We start from the raw sequence: 24,145 nt of genomic DNA, 5'->3' as shown, positions 1-24,145 counted from the left end.
GAAAATCAATTCGATCGAAACCATGCACAACAATGTTATATTATCATGTAATTGCATTTCCAGGTTAGTTACAGTTACAAAAGGGTTAAATCAGTAATTTTCTAATAGTTTATAGACAAACTGGTGAAAATTATATGTGTATGTATGCGTGTGCATATATACAGTATATATATATATATATATATATATATATATATATATATATATATATATATATATATATATATATATATATATATATATATATATATACATGTGTGTGTGATTATGTGTGTAAGTAGATATATACATAGATATAGAGCAGATGCAGTTAATAGAGACAGTATAGTGTAAATAAGTATATTTATATGAATATTTATATGGGCATGTGTGTACAAATATATAGAAATCATCAACTATGTATATGTATGTATAGGTATGTGTGTGAGTATAATTACAGTATATAATAATAATAATAATAATAATAATAATAATAATAATAATAATAATAATAATAATAATAATAATAATAATAATAATAATAATACTGTTATTTAGCAGTGTGAGTATTTATAAATACGGGTTAAATTATTAGTGAATGGGGGTAGGTTTAAATAAGTTTACACTTCTTCCTACTCCTTTTTTGCACATGTAGATTAAGATATCAAATGTTAAAGGATGAAATTCTTTGTTTTGTTGTTTAGTTTTCTTAAACTTCTCTTGAAGTGTTTGTTTTTTACATGTACAAAAATAAAATAAATCAAATCAAAGGGCCAGAATTGAGGAATTGCCTTTAATAACAACAATAATAATAATAATAATAATAATAATAATAATAATAATAATAATAATAATAATAATAATAATAATAATAATAATAATAATAATACTTTTTGTTTTGACCAAAACGTATGTGTGAATGAAAATCAATTAAATCGAAACCACACACAACAATGTTATATTATCATGTAATTGCATTTCCAGGTTAGTTACAGTTACAAAATAGTTAAATCAGTAATTTTCACAATAGTTCAATAGGCTACCAAACACTGGCAAAATTTTAAATGACACACTATCCACTATGACATTTAAAAAAAATTAACTTTAGTGAAGTTCAAATTAACACCACTGTAGTTTATAAAAAAACAAACCCCCCCAAATCAAAAAACTATGCTTAAATATACTAAATCCCTAAAAAATCGTGCAGGAAAACTATGAGTGAATGTAAAGTGATGTTTTGGCCCTAGAGAGCTGAGCTGAGCTGAGCGGATCCTGCAGGACTGACCGCACACACACACACTCACACTCACACACACACCAGCAGCAGCAGCAGCAGCAGCAGCAACAACAACACAGCCAGGGCTGCAGGCTGGCTGCTACACTCAGCTCCTCCAGATAAACACCCGCTGTCACAGTCCCAGCATGGCCTAATCACAGCTGAAGCATGCCCAGGTTAGAAACCAACAGAAACATGCTTAATTCGGACCAGTAGCCATGGTTGTCGGGTGTTGTCCACTAGTTTAGTCCGGCTAACCTTAGCTCGGCGGCTCGCTACCAGCTCCGCGGCTAGCTCGCTAACGAGAACAGGGAGATGCGAGCGAAACCAGGTAAGAAACACCACAACCTTTGGTCTGGGTTTCGTGTATGGAGTTCAACTATTTTATTGATACACATTCGACAAAGTGACGTTTGTTATTTAGGTCAAACTGAACGCGTTTGTCAAGATTCATCGTCGTTTAGATGCTGCTAATAAGCAGTTAGCCCTTGCAGAGATCATTATGGTGGTGTTGGCTGGTTGTTACAGCAGCAGCTGCTGGACGACTCTTCTTAGTCACTGCGGGGAGAAATACACACAGGCCTCTTGAAAACAAGTGGGTTTCTCAATCCGTGTAAACATTCACCCCGGATTAACACTGCGATATGCGAGGCCCAGTGGACCTGCTGTACACGGTGTTTTATGTTGTTGTCACTACATGTTTACTGCTGTTAGTTAGGGTATTTCACATCTTAATTTGGCATTTCGGTAGCAAAGTCTTCTCAGCTGCCTCCCCTAGATAACGTCAGCCATAATGAAACTATAACTTGGGGCAGTTTGGAAAGTTTGTCTTCATGGACGACCACTTGGATAACTAAGACTTGACAGTAGTCAGCAGCCTGATCTATTGTCACGGTGACTCAGCTACAACTGAAGTGGATAGGAAATATAAAGGTTAAGGGGAAATTAGTTGGGAAAAACACAGATCTTTTGTTAAAGTTACTTATTTTGACCTAAGAATAGGATTTAATTAAGTGGCTTAAGAACAACAACAAAACAACCTGAAATTATCTAAAGATGCACTATAGATTTTACTGAAAATGTAAGAATAATTATTTTACTAGACTGTAATAAGCATAAGATACAAAAATACCGGTTTACTACCGTAAATACAGGCAGTAATTTTATCTAAAGTTGCATCAGTATTTTTATTTCATTAGGTATGAGACTTGAGTAAATGGTTTCCCATCTCACCTGAAATTACCTAAAGATGCACTATAGATTTTACTGAAAATGTAAGAATAATTATTTTACTAGACTGTAATAAGCATAAGATATAATTAAGTGGCTTAAGAACAACAACAACAAAACAACCAAAAAAAAAATACCGGTTTACTACCATAAATATAGGCAGTAATTTTTATCTAAAGTTGCATCAGTATTTTTATTTCATTAGGTACTAGACTTGAGTAAATAGCAGTTTCCCATCTCACCTGAAATTATTTAAAGATACACTACAGATTTCATTATTTTACTAGACTGTAATGAAATACACTAATGCTGGCATTCTTATGTACATTTTCTTACCAGGTGTATTAAAATGGACAGTATGACATAGTTCTCATCAACTGTTTTTCTTTCTTCTTTTTTTTAATATCCATGAATTTAAGTCGCAAAGTTTGGAAAGTTTGTCTTCATGGACGACCACTTGGATAACTAGGACTTGACAGTAGTCAGCAGCCTGATCTATTGTCACGGTGACTCGTTAAAATTAGTTGGGAAAAACACAGATCTTTTGTTAAAGTTACTAATTTTGACCTAGGCATAGGATATAATTAAGTGGCTTAAGAACAACAACAAAACAACCAAACAAAAATACCGGTTTACTACCGTAAATACAGGCAGTAATTTTATCTAAAGTTGCATCAGTATTTTTATTTCATCAGGTATGAGACTTGAGTAAATGGCAGTTTCCCGTCTCACCTGAAATTATCTAAAGATGCACTATAGATTTCACTTAAAATGTAAGAATAATGATTTTACTAGACTGTAATAAGCATAAGATATAATTAAGTGGCTTAAGAACAACAACAAAACAACCAAACAAAAATACCGGTTTACTACCGTAAATACAGGCAGTAATTTTATCTAAAGTTGCACCAGTATCACTGTACCCAGGTACATTGCCTATAAAGTATTCTATTCTATTCTATTCTATTATATTCTATTTTTATTTCATCAGGTATTAGACTTGAGTAAATGGCAGTTTCCCATCTTATCTGAAATTATTTAAAGATGCACTACAGGTTTCATTATTTTACTAGACTGTAATGAAATACACTAATGCTGCCATTGTTATGTACATTTGTGTGTACATTTTCTTACCAAATGTATAGAAATGGACAGTATGACATAGTTCTCATCAGCTGTTTTTGTTTCTTCTTTTTTTTAATATACATGAATTTAAGTCGCAAAGTTTGGAAAGTTTGTCTTCATGGACGACCACTTGGATAACTAGGACTTGACAGTAGTCAGCAGCCTGATCTATTGTCACGGTGACTCAGCTACAACTGAAGGGAACAAGAAATATAAAGGTTAAGACAAGGTAAAATTAGTTGGGGGAAAAAAACAGATCTTTTTGTTAAAGTTACCTATTTTGACCTAAGAATAGGATTTAATTAAGTGGCTTAACAACAACAACAACAAAACAACCAAACAAAAATACCGGTTTACTACCGTAAATACAGGCAGTAATTTTTATCTAAAATTGCATCCGTATTTTTATTTCATCAGGTATGAGACTTGAGTAAATGGCAGTTTCCCATCTCACCTGAAATTATTTAAAGATGCACTACAGATTTCATTATTTTACTAGACTGTAATGAAATACACTAATGCTGGCATTGTTTTGTACATTTTCTTGTCAGGTGTATAGAAATGGACAGTATGACATAGTTCTCATCAACTGTTTTTGTTTCTTCTTTTTTTTAATATCCATGAATTTAAGTCGCAAAGTTTGGAAAGTTTGTCTTCATGGACGACCACTTGGATAACTAGGACTTGAGCAGCCTGATCTATAGCTACAACTGAAGTGGGCAAGAAATATAAAGGTCTTTGCAAGTTAAAATTAGTTGGGAAAAACACAGATCTTTTGTTAAAGTTACTTATTTTGACCTGAGAATAGGATTTAATTAAGTGGCTTAAGAACAACAACAAAACAACCAAACAAAAATCCCGGTTTACTACCGTAAATACAGGCAGTAATTTTATCTAAAGTTGCATCAGTATTTTTATTTCATCAGGTATGAGACTTGAGTTTCCCATCTCATCTGAAATTATTTAAAGATGCACTACAGATTTCATTATTTTACTAGACTGTAATGAAATACACTAATGCTGGCATTGTTATGTACATTTTCTTACCAGGTGTATAGAAATGGACAGTATGACATAGTTCTCATCAACTGTTTTTGTTTCTTCTTTTTTTTAATATCCATGAATTTAAGTCGCAAAGTTTGGAAAGTTTGTCTTCATGGACGACCACTTGGATTACTAAGACTTGACAGTAGACTTGACAGTAGTCAGCAGCCTGATCTATTGTCAGGGTGACTCAGCTACAACTTAAGGGACGAAAGAAATATAAAGATCTTTGCAAGTTAAAAATAGTTGGGAAAAACACAGATCTTTTGTTAAAGTTACTAATTTTGACCTAGGCATAAGATATAATTAAGTGGCTTAAGAACAACAACAACAACCAAACAAAAATACCGGTTTACTACCGTAAATACAGGCAGTAATTTTATTTAAAGTTGCATCAGTATTTTTATTTCATCAGGTATGAGACTTGATTAAATGGCAGTTTTCCATCTCTGAAATTATTTAAGATGCACTATAGATTTCACTTAAAATGTAAGAATAATTATTTTACTAGACTGTAATGAAATAAACTAATGCTGGCATTGTTATGGAAATTTTCTCACCAGATGTATAAAAATGGACAGTTTGACATAGTTCCTTCAACTGTTTTTTTTCTTTTTTTTTTTTTTAAATATCCTGTCACAAAGTTTATCTAGAAAATATTTGTTTACACCATTTAATCTGAAGAGAGGAGCTCACTTCTTCTGAAACTATGATCTGTGAATTCCATGGTTTTCATCCACAGTATTTTATTCACAAGATTCTGGCTGGGAAAAGTCATCCAGTTCAGAAGTAGTAGTTTAGAGCTGATTATTTAATTGAGGAGGTTAGCGTATTGCCAGTAATTAATACCAATACCATGTTTTTGTTGTTTTGTTTTGGTTGTATCTAAAAAAAAAAAAAAAAAAAAATCAGTCCATCAATCAATTTATTTACTGTTTGGCTTAAGGTTTTTCTACTTCTAGGAGAGTTTTTACCTGTCATTGTTTCTGTAACAATTGCTCAGGGGTCATGCCCTGGATCTCTGGACAACTTGTATTGTAATAGATGCTATAAAAATAACATTGCATTGAATTTAACCAAAAAAATTAAACAAATTGTTACATTTTGTTGGCCATTTTTATGGTTAGATGGTTGAACCATGGTTAATATTTATGATTACATGATGGTCTAATCATTATATATATATATATATATATATATATATATATATGAATGAATGAAATATTATTAAATTGAATTTAAAACTGTTATACGTATGTGGTGTATTTGCTTAAGGAGTCCTGTTGTATTCTTTGTCTGCCATATATTTTAAACGAGTACAAGGTTAAAAGTAAATAAACATTTTTTTGCTCATCATTTTAAATTAATCTACAATAGTTGACAATGATTTCAAAATGGATAATTACCAGCCTGAGGATGTCTTTGGAGGTCTCTGTTGGTTTTTCTGTTCCACTGAGCTATTCCTGTTAGTCATATCCACACAGTGCTTTCCCCTTTACTTACTTTACCTTCCCTTTGAGCTTAATGTCCACTCTAAATTAGAATTACTTTGGTGGAGTTAGTCTCAGAGTTAGGGTGCTGTTACACTTCAGTACATGAAAAAAATATAGTACTCGACTTTTAATTACCATGTTCACTTTTGACTTTGTGTGTTTTGTTTTTTCCCTCAGGGTGGTGTTGCGTGATTAAATGAACAAGATAAGCAAGTTCGAAGAAGTCTGTGGGATTCATCATGAAGTTGTATGTGTTCCAGGTCAACAATGGCAGCACATTGACATTTGACACTGACCTTGCTGTGCAAACGTAAGAAACGGGCATTTTAACAATATTATTCAGAAATAGTGGTCATTCCACCATGCTTACTGTGAGCTAAATTAATGTTTCCTTTATTTCAGTGTACTGGAGCTTAAACATGCCATCCAAGCCAAATATAAGATTGCAATTCAGCATCAAGTCCTTGTTGTCAATGGAGGAGAATGTATGGCTGCAGACAGACGTGTCTGCAGCTACAGTGCTGGCACTGTAAGCTTATAAAGCTTTTTTGGTTGCTTCTTATTTTCTTTGAGCATTTACAGAATTCATTAATGATGCTTATATTACTCTTGTGTTACTGTTGACCCTTAGGAAACCAACCCCATATTTCTGTTCAACAAAGAGATGATTTTGTCTGACCGGGATCCAACGATTCCCAAAACCACTTTTTCAATTGAAAGTGAGATTCAGGTCAAAGTGGAGGAATCACTTCTGATGCCAGCTGTCTTTCACACTGTTGCCTCGCGAACACAACTTGCTCTGGTAATTATCTCTCAAACCTTTTTAATATTGGCTAAGACATTATTGGATTCAGAAGTTTCCTCTGTTTGTTTAATTTTATGTGCATATTTTGATGCACATTGCAGTTCATTTAGATGCATCGAGGATATTAGGTGGTCAGGATCATCTAATTTTTGGCTTGATTTGCCAGGACTGGTAAACGCGGGGCATTAGATTTTGTAAGATAACACGACTTTTAGCAAAAAAAATGGTAGATTCTGGCGGTGCAACATGCTACAATGCAAGTAGGAAAAGTGATGCCATCTCAATATATAGATTGCTGCACACGAAAGGAGTCTTTCTTTTTATCTTTTGAATATTATGTTGTATTTCTTCCAATAGATCTATCTTAATGGTACACACAGGCATTTAAAGAGATACAAAGCTTACAATTTGTTCAACTATTTGGATTAATTAAAACGGTTTATTATGAACATATAGAGTAAAATTGATATCATCAATTTCAGGTTTTAAATTTCTTAGTATATCTCTTTAAGTACAACATAAAATTATTGTATTTCAATATTTCTCAATTGAATTCTGCTATCTGCTGTCTGATGTTGACATTCTGACATATTTTGCAATATCTCTAGGAAATGTTTGAAGTTGCCAACAAACTTTGCTCCTTCTGTGAACGTTTGGTTCACGATGAACATCTCCAACATCAAGGCTGGGCGGCTATCATGGCCAATCTGGACGACTGCACTCTGTCTTATCAGAAGTTGCTTGTGAAATTCAACGCAGCATACACAAATTATCAACAGGACTTGGAGGAAATTAAGGTTAAACTTTCAAAGTAAGTGCCATTTGAATTTATACCCAAAAAGGGAAACCTTTGTGTATGTAATGTCTGCAAAATCCATTGGCTGACATAGCTATTTTTAATAATTAATCTAGATTTTATAGGATAATGCAAGTAATATTTTTGAGATTGAACCTGAAGTCTTAAGTTTTTTTTTGGTCGCAGGTTAGGAACAGCAGTCGCTGTGATGGCAAGGATACCTCTGTTGGAGTGTTTGACAAGACACAGTTACAGAGAAAGCATAGAAAAGTCCAGTTCAACCCCAGACAAGGATTCAGAAGAGACGGAAGGAGAAAAATCCACCGACTCTGTGCTCTGCAATACTCAAGCACAGATCCCCTCTAAGTCATCAGCTTCCTTGTCTGCGTCAGGGAAAGCCTCATCTGAGCAAGATGGAGACCAGGAAACAAATGAAATGACGGACAGTGGTGGGCTGAGAGCTGCATTATTAGATGACAACACTCCAGAGGCCACCAACCCATCCTCATTCAATGTTACACTATTAGATTGGATCAACGTCCAAGACAGACCCCATGATGTAGAATCGGTTGTGAGGAAATGCTTCGACTCCATCAATAGGGTGAACCATTCATGTGTACACATTTCATAGCAAGTTTCAGCATATTAAATCATCATTTGTGGTGGGAGAAGTGTGGCTTCATAGACTTACTTTGTCTTTCAGCTTGATCCAAGGATCATTCAGCCCTTCCTAACAGATTGCCGTGACACAATTGCAAAGCTTGATAATCAAAACATGAAAGCCATCAAAGGACTTGAAGACAGGTTGTATGCTCTAGACCAAATGATTGCGAGCTGTAAGAAGTTAGTGAATGAGCAGAAAGAGCTTGCTCAGGTATGTAGGCGTGAATACCTTTAAATTGTTTTCTCAAATGATTTCTTTCACTAATTTTATTTACATGTTTTATTTTCTGAAGGGATTTCTGGCCAATCAGAAGCGGGCTGAAAACCTGAAGGATACATCTGTCCTGCCTGACTTGTGTCTGAGTCACACCAACCAGCTGATGATCATGCTGAACAACCACAGGAAGCTGTTGGACATTAAAAAGAAGTGCACCACTGCCAAACAAGAACTGGCAAATAACCTTCAAGTCAGACTCAAGTAAAATGGAAAACCTTTTTTCTTCATTGGTTTCCCCATGCTCTTAAATAATTTTTAGTGTGTTCTGTTTCATTTTTAATTGTTTTAAAAAATGGTAAGTCAAGAGAATCAGATTTTGAATTTTTGACGTTGGCTGTCATTACAGATGGTGCTGCTATGTAATGCTTCATGCGGATCAAGATGCAGAGAAGCTTCAGGCTCTTCTCAGACTTCTGACAGAGCTGCTAGAAAGAGTGAGGGTTGTTGAGGCCCTCAGCACCGTTCCCCAGATGTACTGCCTAGCAGTGGTGGAAGTTGTCAGGAGAAAAATGTTTATGCGCCATTACAGAGAGGTCAGTGCAAAATCCCCCTGTTGGACATGTGTGAACTCATTTTGTGTGTGTGTGTTCTCTTGTATGGTTCTTTTTTCACAATAGTTGTTGGAAAAATAGGTGAATCTAATTTTCCAAGACCAAGTGTCGCTAAGTGGCAAACATCAACTGCTGCAGCTCTTAATTTCTGCTCACAACCCACTTTGTGCTTGTACTTCCCAACAGCCCTTCTGTCATACTTTAACATTATAGCAGCACTCTCGTGAATCAAAAAATCAAACTAATTGATGAGGGCAGTTTAATTGTTGAGGTTGAGAAACAAACTAAGATAACCAACTGACAATCCCCTCACCTATTTAAAAAGAAAAAGCCTGGCACTGGATTGTTCAGGACATTGGTTCTTTAGGTAAGATTGAAAGCTAAAGTAGTGGGTTTCCACTTTTATTTTTCTTAAGGTGGAATTGATGAGGTTTTGTTTAAGTCTGCTTGTGTGCAAGTTTTTTTTTTTTCCTTCATTCAAAACTTTAAAAGTTTCTAATGAATAAATGGAACAGCATTAGAGATACATAGAACAAAATAATGTCAGAATATATTCTTGTAGTAAGAATTTCATGTTTTTCTACAATTAATTTAAAGCATGTTATAGTAAGCATTTACAGTTGAAATTTGCATAAAACACCATTAATTCGTACAACTATGCCATCTGCTGTTGTGACTTTGCATCTGCAATGTTCATGTAATTTTAAGGAATAAAATATGGGAATATTATAGCAAGTACAAACTATAGATAATTAAGAAAGCAGTTGATAATGGATATCCTCCACATTATGTCGGTTGTTCTCCTTCTTTCAAGACTGATAATAAGCGTGTAAAGTATTAAAAAACAAAAAAACAAAAACATTATTCAAGTTATCAGTTAAAGCCAGAAGTCTCCACCGCTCATAATCTCTGTATCTATGTGTTCAGGTGGGGCTGCAGGACCTGTTCTTGACATGCCTTGTGTCTTCCACTGAGTGTGTTTGTGGATATTTGGATATATATATACATATATATATCTATATATATATATATATATATATATATATATATATATATATATATATATATATATATATATATATATATATATATATATATATATATTAGGGCTGTCAAATGATTAATTTTTTTAATCGCATATTAATTGCACATTTATTCACACATTTATTTGCTGTTCTAAACTACCGTAAGGTATTTTTTTATGTTTTTAATACTGTTAACATGAGAAAGGGCAAATATGCTGCTTTATGCCAATGTTTATTCAACTTTCCACAAAAAAAGCTTTTGACCTGAATGTAACGTTCTTTCATAAATACAAACACAACGTAGTCCCCAACTTTACACTTGTAAAGTGACTAACTTAAGATTACTTGTTTTTTTTAAGCAGCTCAATGTAAAACAATGAACCATATGCATCAGAAACATTGTACAAGAAGTGCATTGGTCAGTTAAATTTTCCATGTAACTATGTCTAAGCTCATATGGAGGAAAATAAAAGGCGCAAAAAATATCCCCTTCTCCTAAGTGGGATCTAAACAGGGGGATACAAAAAAAATCACAAACAAATAAAGTGCACATGTAACAGCAGGGAGTGAAACTCAACCTATAAAGTGCAGTATCTAGTTTGACAACAGTTTACAATAATCAAAATTTCTCTATCACTTATTTTCTGCTTATTAATATGCAAACAAGAGCAGTGTTTGTGCTTAATTAAACATTTGATTTATTAGTTGCTAATATGGGAAGGCTGATCTATTGGTCTGCATTTAGCTTCTAAGCAAATTATGCACACAATTTGGGATAATAAAGTTTATTTATGTCTGTTTTTCTACTGAACAGTGTTCATGCCATTTGTATGTCAGGATGTGGGGCCGCATCATTACTACTTATGTCGCACATGATATGAACCATCAAGCAGCTAATTTGTGAACATTCGTCTGGAACAGATTTTATATATCAGATATTTATCTACCAGTCTCTGGTCATGGGGGTTAGCTTAAGCCTTAAACTCATCCTATCCATGGACCAGCCAAAAGTTCATTCATCTCTAGTCTTATTGCATTTCTTTGTTTGTTTTTCTTTCTTTTTTTCCCCAACATAGCTTAAATTGTTTTCTTTGCAGGAAACCTCACTAAGTCCACTTTTTATTTGAAACAGTGTTTGTTTAAGGAACAGTTTCTTCTTGAGATATTTTTTTCTTCTTTTTTTAAAATGTAAATACCATTAGCTGTTGTGTGGTTTGCTGCCAGCTCCTGAAATTAGGCATTAGAGAAACATGATTATTTTCTTTGTGTTGTGATTTTTATGCCAAAATCTTTCTCAATGTTGTCAGTGGGCCAATGCACTCGTGAAGGATGGGAAACGACTTTATGAGGCGGAGAAGTTCAAACGGGAATCCTTTGGGAAACTCTTTAGTAAGTGTTTTAAAAAAAACTCATATGAAGCTGTTTTAGTTGTTGTCAAATAAAAACGGACCTTTGAAATAACTCATCAGATCAAACCAAGATTCTTTTTTTGACCCATTTACCATTCTCTTTCCATTTAGGAAAGTCTTTCCTCCGAAATCGGTTGTTTCGAGGACTTGATTCATGGCCTCCAACATCCTTTTGTGTAAGTTTGAAGTTAGGTGTTAAAAAAAGACTTGTGTGTCAATATCAGATTATTGAATGGGTACTGTTTTCTCTTCCTTTTTGCTCATAGACACGAAAGCCCAGAAAGTTTGATGATGAACTCCCAGACATCTCAGTTGATGACCTGCAGTACTTGAAATCTTGTTGTCCTGTTGAGGTGCAGCCTTTCCTCCTGTGAGTCGTTCTTCTTAGTCACTGAAAGCACTGTAGATATAAATCTGCCTTTAATACAAACTTACTAACCAGCAAAAATATACATAAATACACACCAGTGTTTCCCCTAGAATATTTTTCAGGCCCGGTGGTACCCACCGAAAAAACCTTAAACAGACAAGGCGCGTGGGACGGCATATTGGACATGTCATATGCAGCAATATAACAAAGTTTTACATTAAAAATCATTGTAGGCCTATATTGCTGAATTATATCACTTCTATGAAATCATTAGGTTTAATCTAACCTTTAACCAAAGTTGCATGGGCCTGAAAGGCTGCAGTGTGCTGGTCTGACCCCATATGAGCATTGAGCACATCTTTTCTATATATTTCAGAGGGGATCTCTATGAAAACCCTCTGGGATGGTCCTCTTTTAACGGGCTGCTTGTACTGACGGCATATGCCACAAAACATCCCTACTCACAATTGAGATTATATCAGTTATAAATAATTTTTTTTTTCCCGTTTTGTTATAACAGAGTTACATGCATTTGACAATGCCTGGGAAAAAAATGAACCTTTAGTGGTTCTAGTGGAAAGACAATCTATTGTCTGTGTTATTTTCATCATTATTGCTGACCAAAAAAGAAGCTCAATCAGAACAAAAATGTAAGCTAAAAAACAAATTGGAAACTTACCATGGGGATTGTTGTACAACCAAGGGCTGTATTTATGGTTATTAAGCCATTCGGGATCCCAGCCAGATGTTCTGTGTTTAGATGCGTTGGTTTTTACTGGGTCACCAGTCAGACGGGGGTCGGCAGTCGGACCGGTGTCAGCGACGGTAAAGGCTGATTTATGGTTCCGCGTTACACCAACGCAGAGTCTACAGCGTAGGGTAAGCGGCGACGCGCAACGTACGGTGCGTGTCGCCGCTTACCCTACGCCGTAGGTTATGTGTTGGTGTAACGCGGAATCATAAATCAGCCTTGACGCGCTCATACGTTTGCCTGGCGCTAGGACCCCGCGGACGCATTGTGTCTCGTCGGGCTGTTTTTTTCCTTCATGCTTCCCTGCAGCGTCACATGCAAACACAAACACACGTACCTGGCAGAAAGATTTCTTTATATCATGTTGTCTGTCGCCCGCGATATTTTTTTTGTAGCTAGCCATAGTTGGCTAGCTACAAACTCTGTACATCCCATAATGTATAATAATATTCCCGGTACTCGCATCGTTAGGCAACGAAGCAGGTTAACTCACGTTGCAGAACAGCGCTGCACAGAGGCACTCCTAAACGTAAATGATCATTGATTTTTTTTTTAGGCCTGGCGGGGGGTCTCGTTGGCCTATACAATGGTAGGGGAAACACTGCACACATTTATTTAAGTGTCTGATCATGTGCAACAATTGGCACCAAGTCAAATCTCATCTCTTGTTACTTTCAAATTTAAGAAATCTACTTGTTGATAGAGAATATCACATTTAAGTTTGTGTTTTTCTTTCCCATATTCCCTTATTTCTTTTCTGCAGGATTCCCACCATGTGTGACTTTGAGCCCCTAAATCGCCATGTAGAGACGCTTCATCAGCTGGTCCAGGCTGCGCAGAGTGTTGATGAAATGTCTCAGACCATTACAGACCTACTATCTGAACAAAGGGTAATGACCTCTTAATCTGTCTGCTTTCCTTATAAGACATGCTGCTTTGAAGACATAATTTGAAGAGAAATGACTTAACATTTAAACTGTTATTAAATGACATGGACAACTTTGTCAAATTAACTTTATTGCTTTAGTGGCTTCTTGTACTTTTATAAACATTTAATGCTTAATATATAATTTTGGCTTTTTTTTTAATTTTATTTTTACGAATTATAATTTGAAGTTTTATGTATTTTCATATCTTTTTAGGCCTGTTGTAGTCAGAGATCAGCGGCATCGACACCACGCTCTGGAAGCATGCCTGGAACCACAACACCGCTGTCCTCCAGGACACCCCTCTCCCTGAGCCTCCAGGGAGCCAGCTGCCAGGCTCTGCATGTACATGTCCCTGCTCCTTTAGAGGATTTGTCTCCAGACAGCATTGATGCACAGACATTTGACTTTGAAACCATTGGCCATCCAAACATGGATCCAGTCCTGCAACAGGTATCCCTTGACTTGGATTCTCTAGCAGAGAGCCCTGAATCAGACTTCATGTCGGCAGTCAATGAATTTGTGATTGAAGAAAACTTGATCTCTCCTAATCCCATCAGTGACCCAATTAGCCCGGAAATGATGGTTGAGTCACTGTACTCCTCAGTCATTAATGCTATTGACAGCAAGCGAATGCAGGATACCACAATACTAGAGAAAGAAAATTCAAGGATCATTGCGCTAAAAGAAGCTATTGAGAAGTACCAGTCCGCTGCAGAGGAGTCTCATTCCAATTTAAGGAGTGTAAAGGATGATCTTCATCACTTAAGAGGTCTAGTATTGAAAGAACTACAGGAATTTGGCTCGTCTTTGTGTAATATGACCACAGAAGTGCACAGTACTGTGGATGACATCAGGCAGACTCGTGAAATGGAACTAAAGGAGCAGCATCAAGGTGAACTTATAACTGTTCGCCAAGAGCTCGAGAAACAAGTTCACACACTAACAGAGGAAAACCAAGTAAACCAGAATATTGTTAGAGATGTCCAGCGTGCAATGCTAGAGTTGGAAGGACTCATGGAGCGCAAAGAGAAAGAACTTACTCAACTTGAGCATGAAAGAGAGCGATGGGTTGAAAAAGAGAGTTGTCAGAATGAAAAGATCAAAGACTTTGAGCAAGTTATCAGTAATCAAGCTGAAGAGGTCGAGACGCTCACAAGTACAAGGGACTCTTTGACAAACCAGCTTGAAAACCTGCACTTTGAGATTGAACGCAGTCAGCAGAAAATCCGACAGGAGTTGGAAGCTGTCGGGCAGTGCCACTTAAGGGAATTGGAGATCAGAATGAAGCAGGAACACGAGATGGAAGTGGAGACCCTGATTAAGGATAAACAGGAAGCTCTGGAACATCTTGCTGCTGAAAACAGTTCAAAGTTAACTGAGGCAGAAAATCATCATGTCGCTGCTATCAGAGGGAAGGACATTCAAATCCAGGACTTTGAAGCTCGGCTAACTGAGCTTGCAGAACTCCGCTGCAAACTGGAGGTGGAGATGGCTCTCAAAGAGTCAGAGATGGAAGAGGTAAGGGTCTTGTTCGAAGAGGCCAAGATGCAGCAAGCAGAGGCTGTGAGAACCCAAGTAGATGCTGAGACCAAAGTTCTTGGAGAAGAGTTGGCAGACCTCAAAAAACAACTTCGGATAAAGAATGAGGAGTATGAAGTGGACCTAGCAGAATTGAGAACTCTTATGAGGATTGAGAAGGACCACTGCATCTCAGAGCTCGTGGACAGGCACGAGGAGGAGACTATTCTGCTGCAGAGCAAGCTGTCTGCCCTGCAGAAAGAACTCCAAGATGCTAAAACAAGCTATGCTGAGCAGCAGGAGAAACTTCAAGAGGAGTTGCATCAGCAAGTGACTTCTCTCAGTGAAGAAAAAGAAAATCAATTCAGGAGTTTCCAAGAACAGGAACAGAATTTGAGGACTACTATTAACACTTTACAGTCAGAAAAAGACCAGCTCCTGAAAAACCTAGATCAGGAAAGACTTGTAACTCAGAAAGATTTAGGGAAAGAAGAGGCCTCAAATATTGTACCACCAGATGCCTTTAAAGAGTTAGAGCAACAAAAAGAAGAGCTTAAGAAGAGACTTTTAGACAGAATTGGACAACTAGAGAGTGAGCTTCATGAGAAACAATCATCAAAGAGGTAAATGTTTTACTGAATCTGACCTGACTTGCTTTTTTTATTCAACTTGTAAAACCAGACTCCAGTTGATTGCTCAAATTTAGTAAACCATTGTACAAGATAATACACAACTGATCCATAAACAGTCTATAGCTATCTATCTATTAAGAAAAAAACACAAGTCTTTTTGATCTCATACAGTATATATTGGAACTCCCAGATTTTAACATGACGTTCCTGATTTGACCTAAGTGGGTTTTCTTTTCTCTTTTCCCCAGTGATGAAGGGTTATCACTGCGTGTTGAAGGTCATGCAGATGCTGGACCACCTAAGTCTTTAGATTCAGCATTACAAGAGCGCTTGCAGCAGCAGAGGGCCTCCCTGCAGATTCAGTTGGAACTTATGGAGAAGAAGAAGAATGAAGAGATACAAAACCTTAAGACATCACTAATTGCAGAGCAACAGGTTTGTGTTAAGGTTAAGGTTGTGTTAAGAGGCTTTAAAAGCAGGGTACCACAACGCCAGAGTCGCATGAAGAGTGGTTTTGAAGCCTCTTTTTCTTTTTACTCCACAGCATCTAGTTGCAAATGGATGGAACAAACAGGCCTTGGATTTACCTTGTGCTAATATATGATGCTAATCTATTTCTTTACATTTATTCCAATCAAATCAGTCCAAACATCCTCATTTCAAGTGTCACAACCAAAACAACATCCACAGTGAGCACTTCCAGAGCTAAAACAAGGACAAGCAGAACTCCGCTGGGACACACTGTTGCTCGACGCACTGCTCATAGTATATCATTTTATCCCTACTGGCATCATAGCATGATATACTGCAGGTGCCAGCAGACTTTCACTTGCAAAGATCCCGAAATTTTCCACAGTTGCTCACAGCTCCTTCAGCGTATCCATCTCAGAGGAGCTTTGGAGCTGCCAGCGAACATTTTCTGTTATGATGGCAAAATTTGGCAAAATTAGAAATGATTGCTGCATGTAGTCATTTGATTAGCACAAGCTTCCTGCTCTTAACTAAGTTTTGGACCCTTTCAAGCTAACCCACAGCCAGTCACAGCACATCGTTAAATATTCTCTTTAAAATATATTTATTCACAACTCAGAACTTAGTTGTGCTAATAATCCAGACAGTGCTAAGTAGGAAAAGTGATTATAGCAAGCCTTTGGCTAAGCTGGCCACCAATAAAAAGCCCATGTTGCTAATTACATATAAATGTATTACTTTTATATCATTTGACCTAATATGGTACAAATAAAAACAAATCCAGCCCCTGTTTAGATGTGAAATCTAACTATGGAGACAAAAACAATTTATTTAATTATTTTTTTTAAACTAGACTGTAAATATGTTTATTTCTGTTGCAAAGTTGGATGCTTTAAGACCAAGGTCAGTGGAGATGTGTTTGGAGCCAGTCCCTGTTGGGTAGTCAATAAACTGACCATCCTTTTTTTTTATTTTTAATGTCCTGGATGTATAGAATCTGGACGTTAGAATGTAGGCGCTTGGATATATGTATTAAACTGGCTGCTATATCATTTGTTGAGCAAATCTTGTCAAAGCTCCCTTTAAGCACTGGCCTTTTAAGACTGAATTTAGTCATGTTTTTTTTTGTAATTCAGCCATACGCAGCAAATATTTAGATAATGGAACCTTTTATTGTCAAGTTTTTTAAGCCAGTTATACATATTTCTTGTCATTTTATGTAATGAATAATTATCGGTTTGCCTGTGCGTATGTTTGTAGACTCAGAGTACTGTGTAAGTCTTACAGTATTTCTAGTCTTGCTGTCAAAGCTTTAGAATAGAATAGAATAGAAGACTATTGATCTCCCAGAGGAAAAATTAAATCGTGCAGCAGCCAAACACACACACGCTCAACGGTTTATACAAAAAAATTAAAATAGAAATAACCAATAAATAGCTAAATAATTAAAAAAAAAGAGCAATATAAAATGTAGAAAAATGAGCAATGTACAAGAGGAAAAAATAGTAAACACAAAAAAACGGATAATATTTACATGTGCAAAAATACGTGAGGTATTTAGCGGGCAAAGGTTATTGCACTTTCAAAGAGACAGGTTTATTGCACACGGGTGGCTACAGTTGGTTATTATAAAGTCTGATGGCTGTGGGGATGAAGGACCTGCGGTAGCGTTCCTTCTTGCAGCGCGGGTGGAGCAGTCTTTGGCTGAAGGAGCTGCTGAGGGCAATGACCATATTCACTTTTGAGACTCTTTTGTTTCCATGTCGTAGGTATGGCTTTCTTATAGTAATTTTTCCAATAAGATGCCTTCTGGACAGACTTCTTTGCACAGTAGGAAAGTGTGACTGGGTCCCACTAGTCTCTGCTAGTTCTGAGCTGATGGCACCTTTGGATATCTTTTGATTTCGAAGGGAAGGAAGCAAAATGTGTCTTTCATCTCCATCACCAAGATTTCTTGGCTGACCACTGTGTCTGCAGTCCTCAGTGTTGCTTGTTTCTTTGTGCTTCTTCAAAAGAGCTACAGCACATATTGACACCCCAGTCTACTTTGAAATCTTTGCAATGGAGAGACCTTTCTGCTGCAGTAGAACTACCTTGTGTCTTGTTTCTGTGCTCAGTCTTGCCATGTTATGTGACCTGCCACAAGAAATCTCCTTCCACAACCCCACCCTGATTTAGTAGTAAAGTTTTTTGCGGTGCTATTTGAAAAGCAGAGGGGATATTTACTATAAAGAGCAAATTAGCGAGTGGTTGTAAAACATACGCTGTTAATATGATTGTCCAGTTTTATGTGGTATTTGGTAATATTAAAGTAATATATCAACGCGGGTGCAATTAGTTGACTTCAGTTATAGCTAAAGTGGTCTAATTGGACTTTGTGTTGTTTTTACTCTGAGTAATCTCAGCTCTTTTCTCTTATTTTTTACTATGTAAAATGAGACTACAAAACTCTAAGCCTGCAACGAAGATGCATCTTTAGTTCTAACCCCCACCCCGAAAATTAAACATACTTAGATATATAATATGTGTTTTAATAGAAAATGGGTGGTTGTTGACCTGAAATGTTAAAATTCAACTTTTTATTTACATTTTGTCTCCTTCTATTTAGACAAATTTCAACACCGTTCTAACCCGAGAGAAGCTGAAGAAGGAGCAGATCATCAATGAGCTCACAGAAAAGTTGCGGAAAGTAACTCAACAGCAGGATAAGGACAAAGGTAAGTGCTGCTGTGGTTTGTGATCATTAGCTAAGTGTAAATTGTTTTAAGATTTGCAAGTTTTGGTAAAATGCACTTTTACATAAATTTTGTAATTGTTTATTTTTTTTTATCAAATGTATGCTCATAGCTCTGATCGAGACGCTGTCTGAAGACCGGGCTAGTATGATGCAGGAAAAAAAACACTTGGAAGAAGAGCTTAATCGTCTGCGCAGTACTACAATGGTCTCCTCTGCCTTCTTTACCTCAAACCCGTCACCACAAGAGGTCACAGAAACTGGAGCGGCAGCAGCAGGAGCTGCTGGAGCAGCAGCTCGCGCTCTTCCTGTTGCCGAGACCCTGGCTGACACTGACAGACTCGCCTCAGTGGCAGCGCTGCAAGACGATGAACAAGTCGACTCAGCAGTGGAGGCCAGCATGGTGACCGTCCAGTAAGCATATCTTTGACAATAAATATTTGCCGTTTACAGTTTGTCCTGTGTCTGCTGTAGGGACTTGTTACTTAAAAAAAAAAAAGTAATTGTCATTACTTGTTAACCTTTGTAAAATAATATTATTACTTTTATTTGCTCATACTAAAAGTGGTACGATACAAAAAATTGGCAAATGTGTCCCTCTGCCTCAAAATTTAGAATGGAATTGAACTGGCAGATTTGAAAGACCTTTGAAAGTGCAGTTAAAGTCCTATTTGATGATTAGTAAAAACAGACTATATGCCTGATAGATCAGACCCACATCTAAAAAGATGTAGGGCCTGAAAACGATCCATAGGGCTTCCCCATCCCAGTGGCAGCACCAACGGTTGCTTATCAAACTGCCTTCACGTGCAGTTGATTAGAGCTACGACTAATCAGAGCAACGATCAACTTGACATACTGACAGCGATGGAAGTGAGTCTGTGGGAGAGTGTGTTGTGTAAAAGAGTAAATTCAGGTAAAATGTGATAATTGTTATAACAGCTTTTTACAGTCAATTATTATAAAACCACTCTTTCCACAGGCACTATTGGTCACGAGGAAATGGGGCTTAACACTTGAAACTAGAGTTTTTTTTCCTACAGCTATGACTGTAGGAATCAACAAAAGCACATCACATGCTGCTTCACATGCTGCATGTGAAGCATGTCTGTGTTTAGGTGGGGAAAAAAGTAGTCATCATCTTGTTTATTTGAGAAGACATCTGTCAAGTGTATTGATGTGACTTCCTCTTCCTCAGTTAGTGCAGTATCTACCTCAGAATCAATAGTTTGTTACGTTTTACATGCTCTACAAAATGTTATCAATGTTCTTTAAAGGTGGTATTGAGTTGTTTAGAAAGTCCATTAAATGTACAGAACTGTCGACTCGATGTGCTAACAACCACACAAGTGTGTTTTCATCTGATAAACTTTCACACCACGATTAAAAGCTTTCTCCCAGCACAGACCTGACCCATTCACGTAACTAACTATAACCATCCTGTTAGCGGTTCAAATTTCCACATTTGTACACAGAGATCCGTGAAGCATCTTGGTACTTATACCAATATAGTGGTAAGTTTTTTTGCCAAAATCAAGATCAAAGCAACAGACCAATTTCCAACTAGTGCACTCACGTGCTTCCGTCTCCATCTTTCAAGCTAACTTGCGAGCTGTTGCTCTTTACACCACTGTACGTCATACCAGAACTCACATAAATTAATACTGTAGTCTATTATTTCTCTATGTACTAACATGAATATTATTTCAGATTCAGATGACTTTATTAATCCCTTTGGGAGGTTCCCTCAGGGAAATTGACATCTCCATCTCACTCTCAGCACATACAAGAACCAAGAAAGGAGAAATAAAACACACCAAAAACCAACACCCATATAAAAGATAAAAAGATAGAATTATATGAATAGAAAAGAAGTACAAAAAAAAAGAAATAAAAATATACGTGCATATACGCTTGTACTGGAAACATGTATAATATAACATATACATATATAATTATTTATAGAATATGTATGTATGATTATCAGTGAAATTCTGCTAGCATTTAGTTAGTGGAAAGCACAACATTATTACTGTGATGTGTTACCAGTAGGTCCCAGTCACCGATCTAACACTATTTCATTAATGATTCCTTATTTACATCCATGTGTTGTCAGGTTACTTGAGAGAAATCATAATAAGGCAGTCTGTCTGGGAGAGCTTGTTTACAACGATAGACACTATTTTATTAGAAAAAGAAGACTTTTACAGAAAAAAAAAGTGTTTAGAAGAGTTAACACAGCAGTTGATATTTAGTAATGGAAAACCTCAATACCTTGAAACATTTTATGGCAAGAGCATCTCTTTTCATCTTTGTGCACTCCTATTTCTGTGATGGCTGGATTTCATTTTCCCAGCTTGTTAATATTGAAAATGTCAACAGCAGTACAGGACTATAGAAGAGTTCAATTTTCCCCAAAAGTATACCAAATGTAGTGCAAACCACAAAAAGTGACCTGTGCGTTACTGAAGGATTTCAAAAGCCTTCCAGGTAAAGTAGCCGGGAATGGATGGACAGTGAAGGGATTTTACAGCGGAGGCAGGCTAGGGGCAGGATTGTAAGTGTTGGTTCTCCTTTTATCTCAACTGACATAAAGGGCTTTCATGTGGCACACAGTTTACTTTTTTTTTCTTTTCTTTTTGTAGTGACAATATGATGTCAGAGGAGAAACAACGGATAATGCTACTTGAGAGGGTAAGCATATACAATGCTATCTATGACATGTATTGCCTGCAGAGTATGCTCTGCTTTTTTTTGTCCTGTGTCTCTCTATTCATTGTCTTTAATTTATGTTTCAGACTTTACACATGAAGGAAGAAGAAAACAAGCGCCTCAGTCAACGACTGGTCAGTCAGTTATCATAACTACTGGCGATGCAGTGGCATTTCCACTAGGTGGCAGTAGTAGCCAAGAATAAAATCCAGGCACACAAGGCTAAGGCTCAGCAAAGAAAAAACTGTTTTTGGAAAATGTGTTTTTACAATGTGATGGTTAATATTGAAGGGCTATTTATCTAATATGATGTATGTATGTAGGGGCCAGAATGTTTTGCTGTCGGCAGGCTGAAGATTTTAAATATAAAATTAGCCTTTGTTTTGACTCTGTCCTGGTAATCATTAACAGGAATATTGTTGGCTGAATCCATTTCTTTGCAGATGTCTCAAAGCATGTCATCTGTGTCGTCACGGCATTCTGACAAAATCGCCATCAGAGAGTAAGTGAATAATAAAATAACACTGGGCCTTACCGTATCCCGGCTATTATGATTTTTAGCAATTTATTTATCAGTTGAAAATGACCATAATTATAGTCAGTATAATTATACACATTATTATATAATTACCAATAATGTGTTGTTTGCACTTTGGAAACTCGGTGGCTCATCCTTTTGTTTCTCTGTCCATCTTTTTTGTGTTTCAGTTTTCAGGTAGGCGATTTGGTTCTCATCATACTGGATGAAAGGCATGACAACTATGTGCTGTTCACAGTCGGGCCCACCCTCTATTTTCTCCACTCGGAGTCTCTCACTGCACTGGACCTCAAACCAGGTCAGCTTCACGCAAACCTTTTGAGATCACGATGAGAGCTGTCGTGTCCATTTGGAAATTTAATAAATAAAAGCTATATATATATATATATATATATATATATATATATATATATATATATATATATATTTATATTTATATATCTTTTCTTTAATAAATTGCTAAATGGAATCAGAATACAGAATATCCATTAAACCAACATATATATATGTGTGTGTGTGTGTGTGTATATGTGTATATGTGTATATGTGTGATTTACATGGTTTTTATGTCTGTATTCTTAATCACTTAACGAGTAACATGAGTCGTTTTGATTTTCAGCATCAGGGACGTCCAGACGGCCATGGGTACTTGGAAAAGTAATGGAAAAGGAATATTGCCAGGCAAAAAAGGTACTTAAAAGTTCTAACATTTTTCTTGCTTGTGTATTTATTAGATATTTAATTAAAAAAAAACTTATGTCATTCACATGTGGCTCTGGTAGGGTCTTTTTTTTTTTTTTTTTTTAAATCACTAGGTCACCCAGTTTATATCAGTATACCATTAAAAACAGATTGAATCTTCTGTTGTTCTTACAAAACTCTTTGTCCTCTTCTCCACCAGGCCCAGAACAGGTTTAAGGTTCCTTTGGGAACCAAGTTCTACAGAGTGAAAGCTGTTCCATGGAACAGAAAAGTATAATAGCCAAGTAATGCGCTAAAATGTATATTTATTTTGTTTAATTTTTGAACAGAATATTCACAGCATAATTCATAACTCTGAAATTGAAAGACCTTCCAAATAGAAACATTTATAACTGACATACTACTTTGTGTTTCAGTTCAAAATCTCACCTGGTATCATGCTTTTTGTTTTTTTGTTTTTTTTTTTAACCCAGATTTGTTATTGTGGACCAAATGCTATTAACCTTATTACCAGGGCATAGCCCTATACACTGTGGCATTATGCCCTTTGACCTGTTTGTGAAACTGAACAAAATTTGGATGTTAAATATTAGTTCTCATTATCAGCACTTGTCCTTTTGTGGAAAATAATGTCAACGTCATTATCAACATAATTGAATAAAAATATACATTTATAATAAATGTTTATGAAGGAATGTTCATGGCATGCATATTGAAATATTTTCTTTGATTTACTTACCAGATAAATGTTGTAGTTGGAAATGTAGTTAATGCAGTTTGTTACTCACAAAGCAGTATGGGCCTCTGTCAATACTGATATGTACATTATGATTGACTGAAGGAAACAGTCGTCTCTGCAATCCTTGAAATGCACTTTGAAAAACGATGCTTTTGTTGATTTGAAAAGGGAAGTTAATTGAGCTGTAAGAACTACGTAAATATATCAGCACAGACTTCTCACTAATAGAATATTGATATGTAGAAAAGAATACATTGTGACTGTGTTTCATTATCGGGAGACATTGTATATTACTCATTAAATCAAATGTAACAATAAAGGACTGTAATGTAAAAGATAGAGTTTTGAAACAATAAAGGATTGATCCCAAATGCAA

General features: G+C 36.2%; 1 protein-coding gene across 3 annotated transcripts; it reads left to right on the top strand.

Moving 5' to 3' along the window:
- The first annotated feature begins 1,311 nt into the window (after positions 1-1,311).
- rb1cc1 (RB1-inducible coiled-coil 1) lies at positions 1,312-24,145 on the top strand. Of its 3 annotated transcripts, none has more exons than XM_061732482.1 (24): positions 1,312-1,431; positions 6,325-6,457; positions 6,550-6,676; positions 6,779-6,949; positions 7,561-7,763; positions 7,935-8,349; positions 8,452-8,622; positions 8,705-8,889; positions 9,035-9,221; positions 11,572-11,653; positions 11,785-11,849; positions 11,940-12,043; positions 13,351-13,383; positions 13,558-13,684; positions 13,937-15,864; positions 16,122-16,308; positions 18,953-19,061; positions 19,192-19,492; positions 21,724-21,772; positions 21,877-21,924; positions 22,234-22,292; positions 22,499-22,626; positions 22,948-23,018; positions 23,230-24,145. In XM_061732482.1, exons 2-24 carry the CDS (start codon positions 6,387-6,389, stop codon positions 23,305-23,307), a joined length of 4,899 nt encoding a protein of 1,632 aa, XP_061588466.1. In that variant the 5' UTR covers positions 1,312-1,431; positions 6,325-6,386; the 3' UTR covers positions 23,308-24,145. The 3 variants fall into 3 exon arrangements, with proteins under 3 accessions (XP_061588466.1, XP_061588465.1, XP_061588467.1); XM_061732481.1 differs by having other exon boundaries at positions 1,312-1,586; XM_061732483.1 differs by lacking the exon at positions 13,351-13,383 and having other exon boundaries at positions 1,312-1,586.

The sequence above is a fragment of the Cololabis saira genome, chromosome 10 (genome assembly GCF_033807715.1).
Source record: "Cololabis saira isolate AMF1-May2022 chromosome 10, fColSai1.1, whole genome shotgun sequence".
Lineage (NCBI taxonomy): Eukaryota > Metazoa > Chordata > Actinopteri > Beloniformes > Belonidae > Cololabis > Cololabis saira.
The sequence above is the reverse complement of the archived record's forward strand: the minus strand, read 5'-3'. Positions and strand labels throughout refer to the sequence as shown.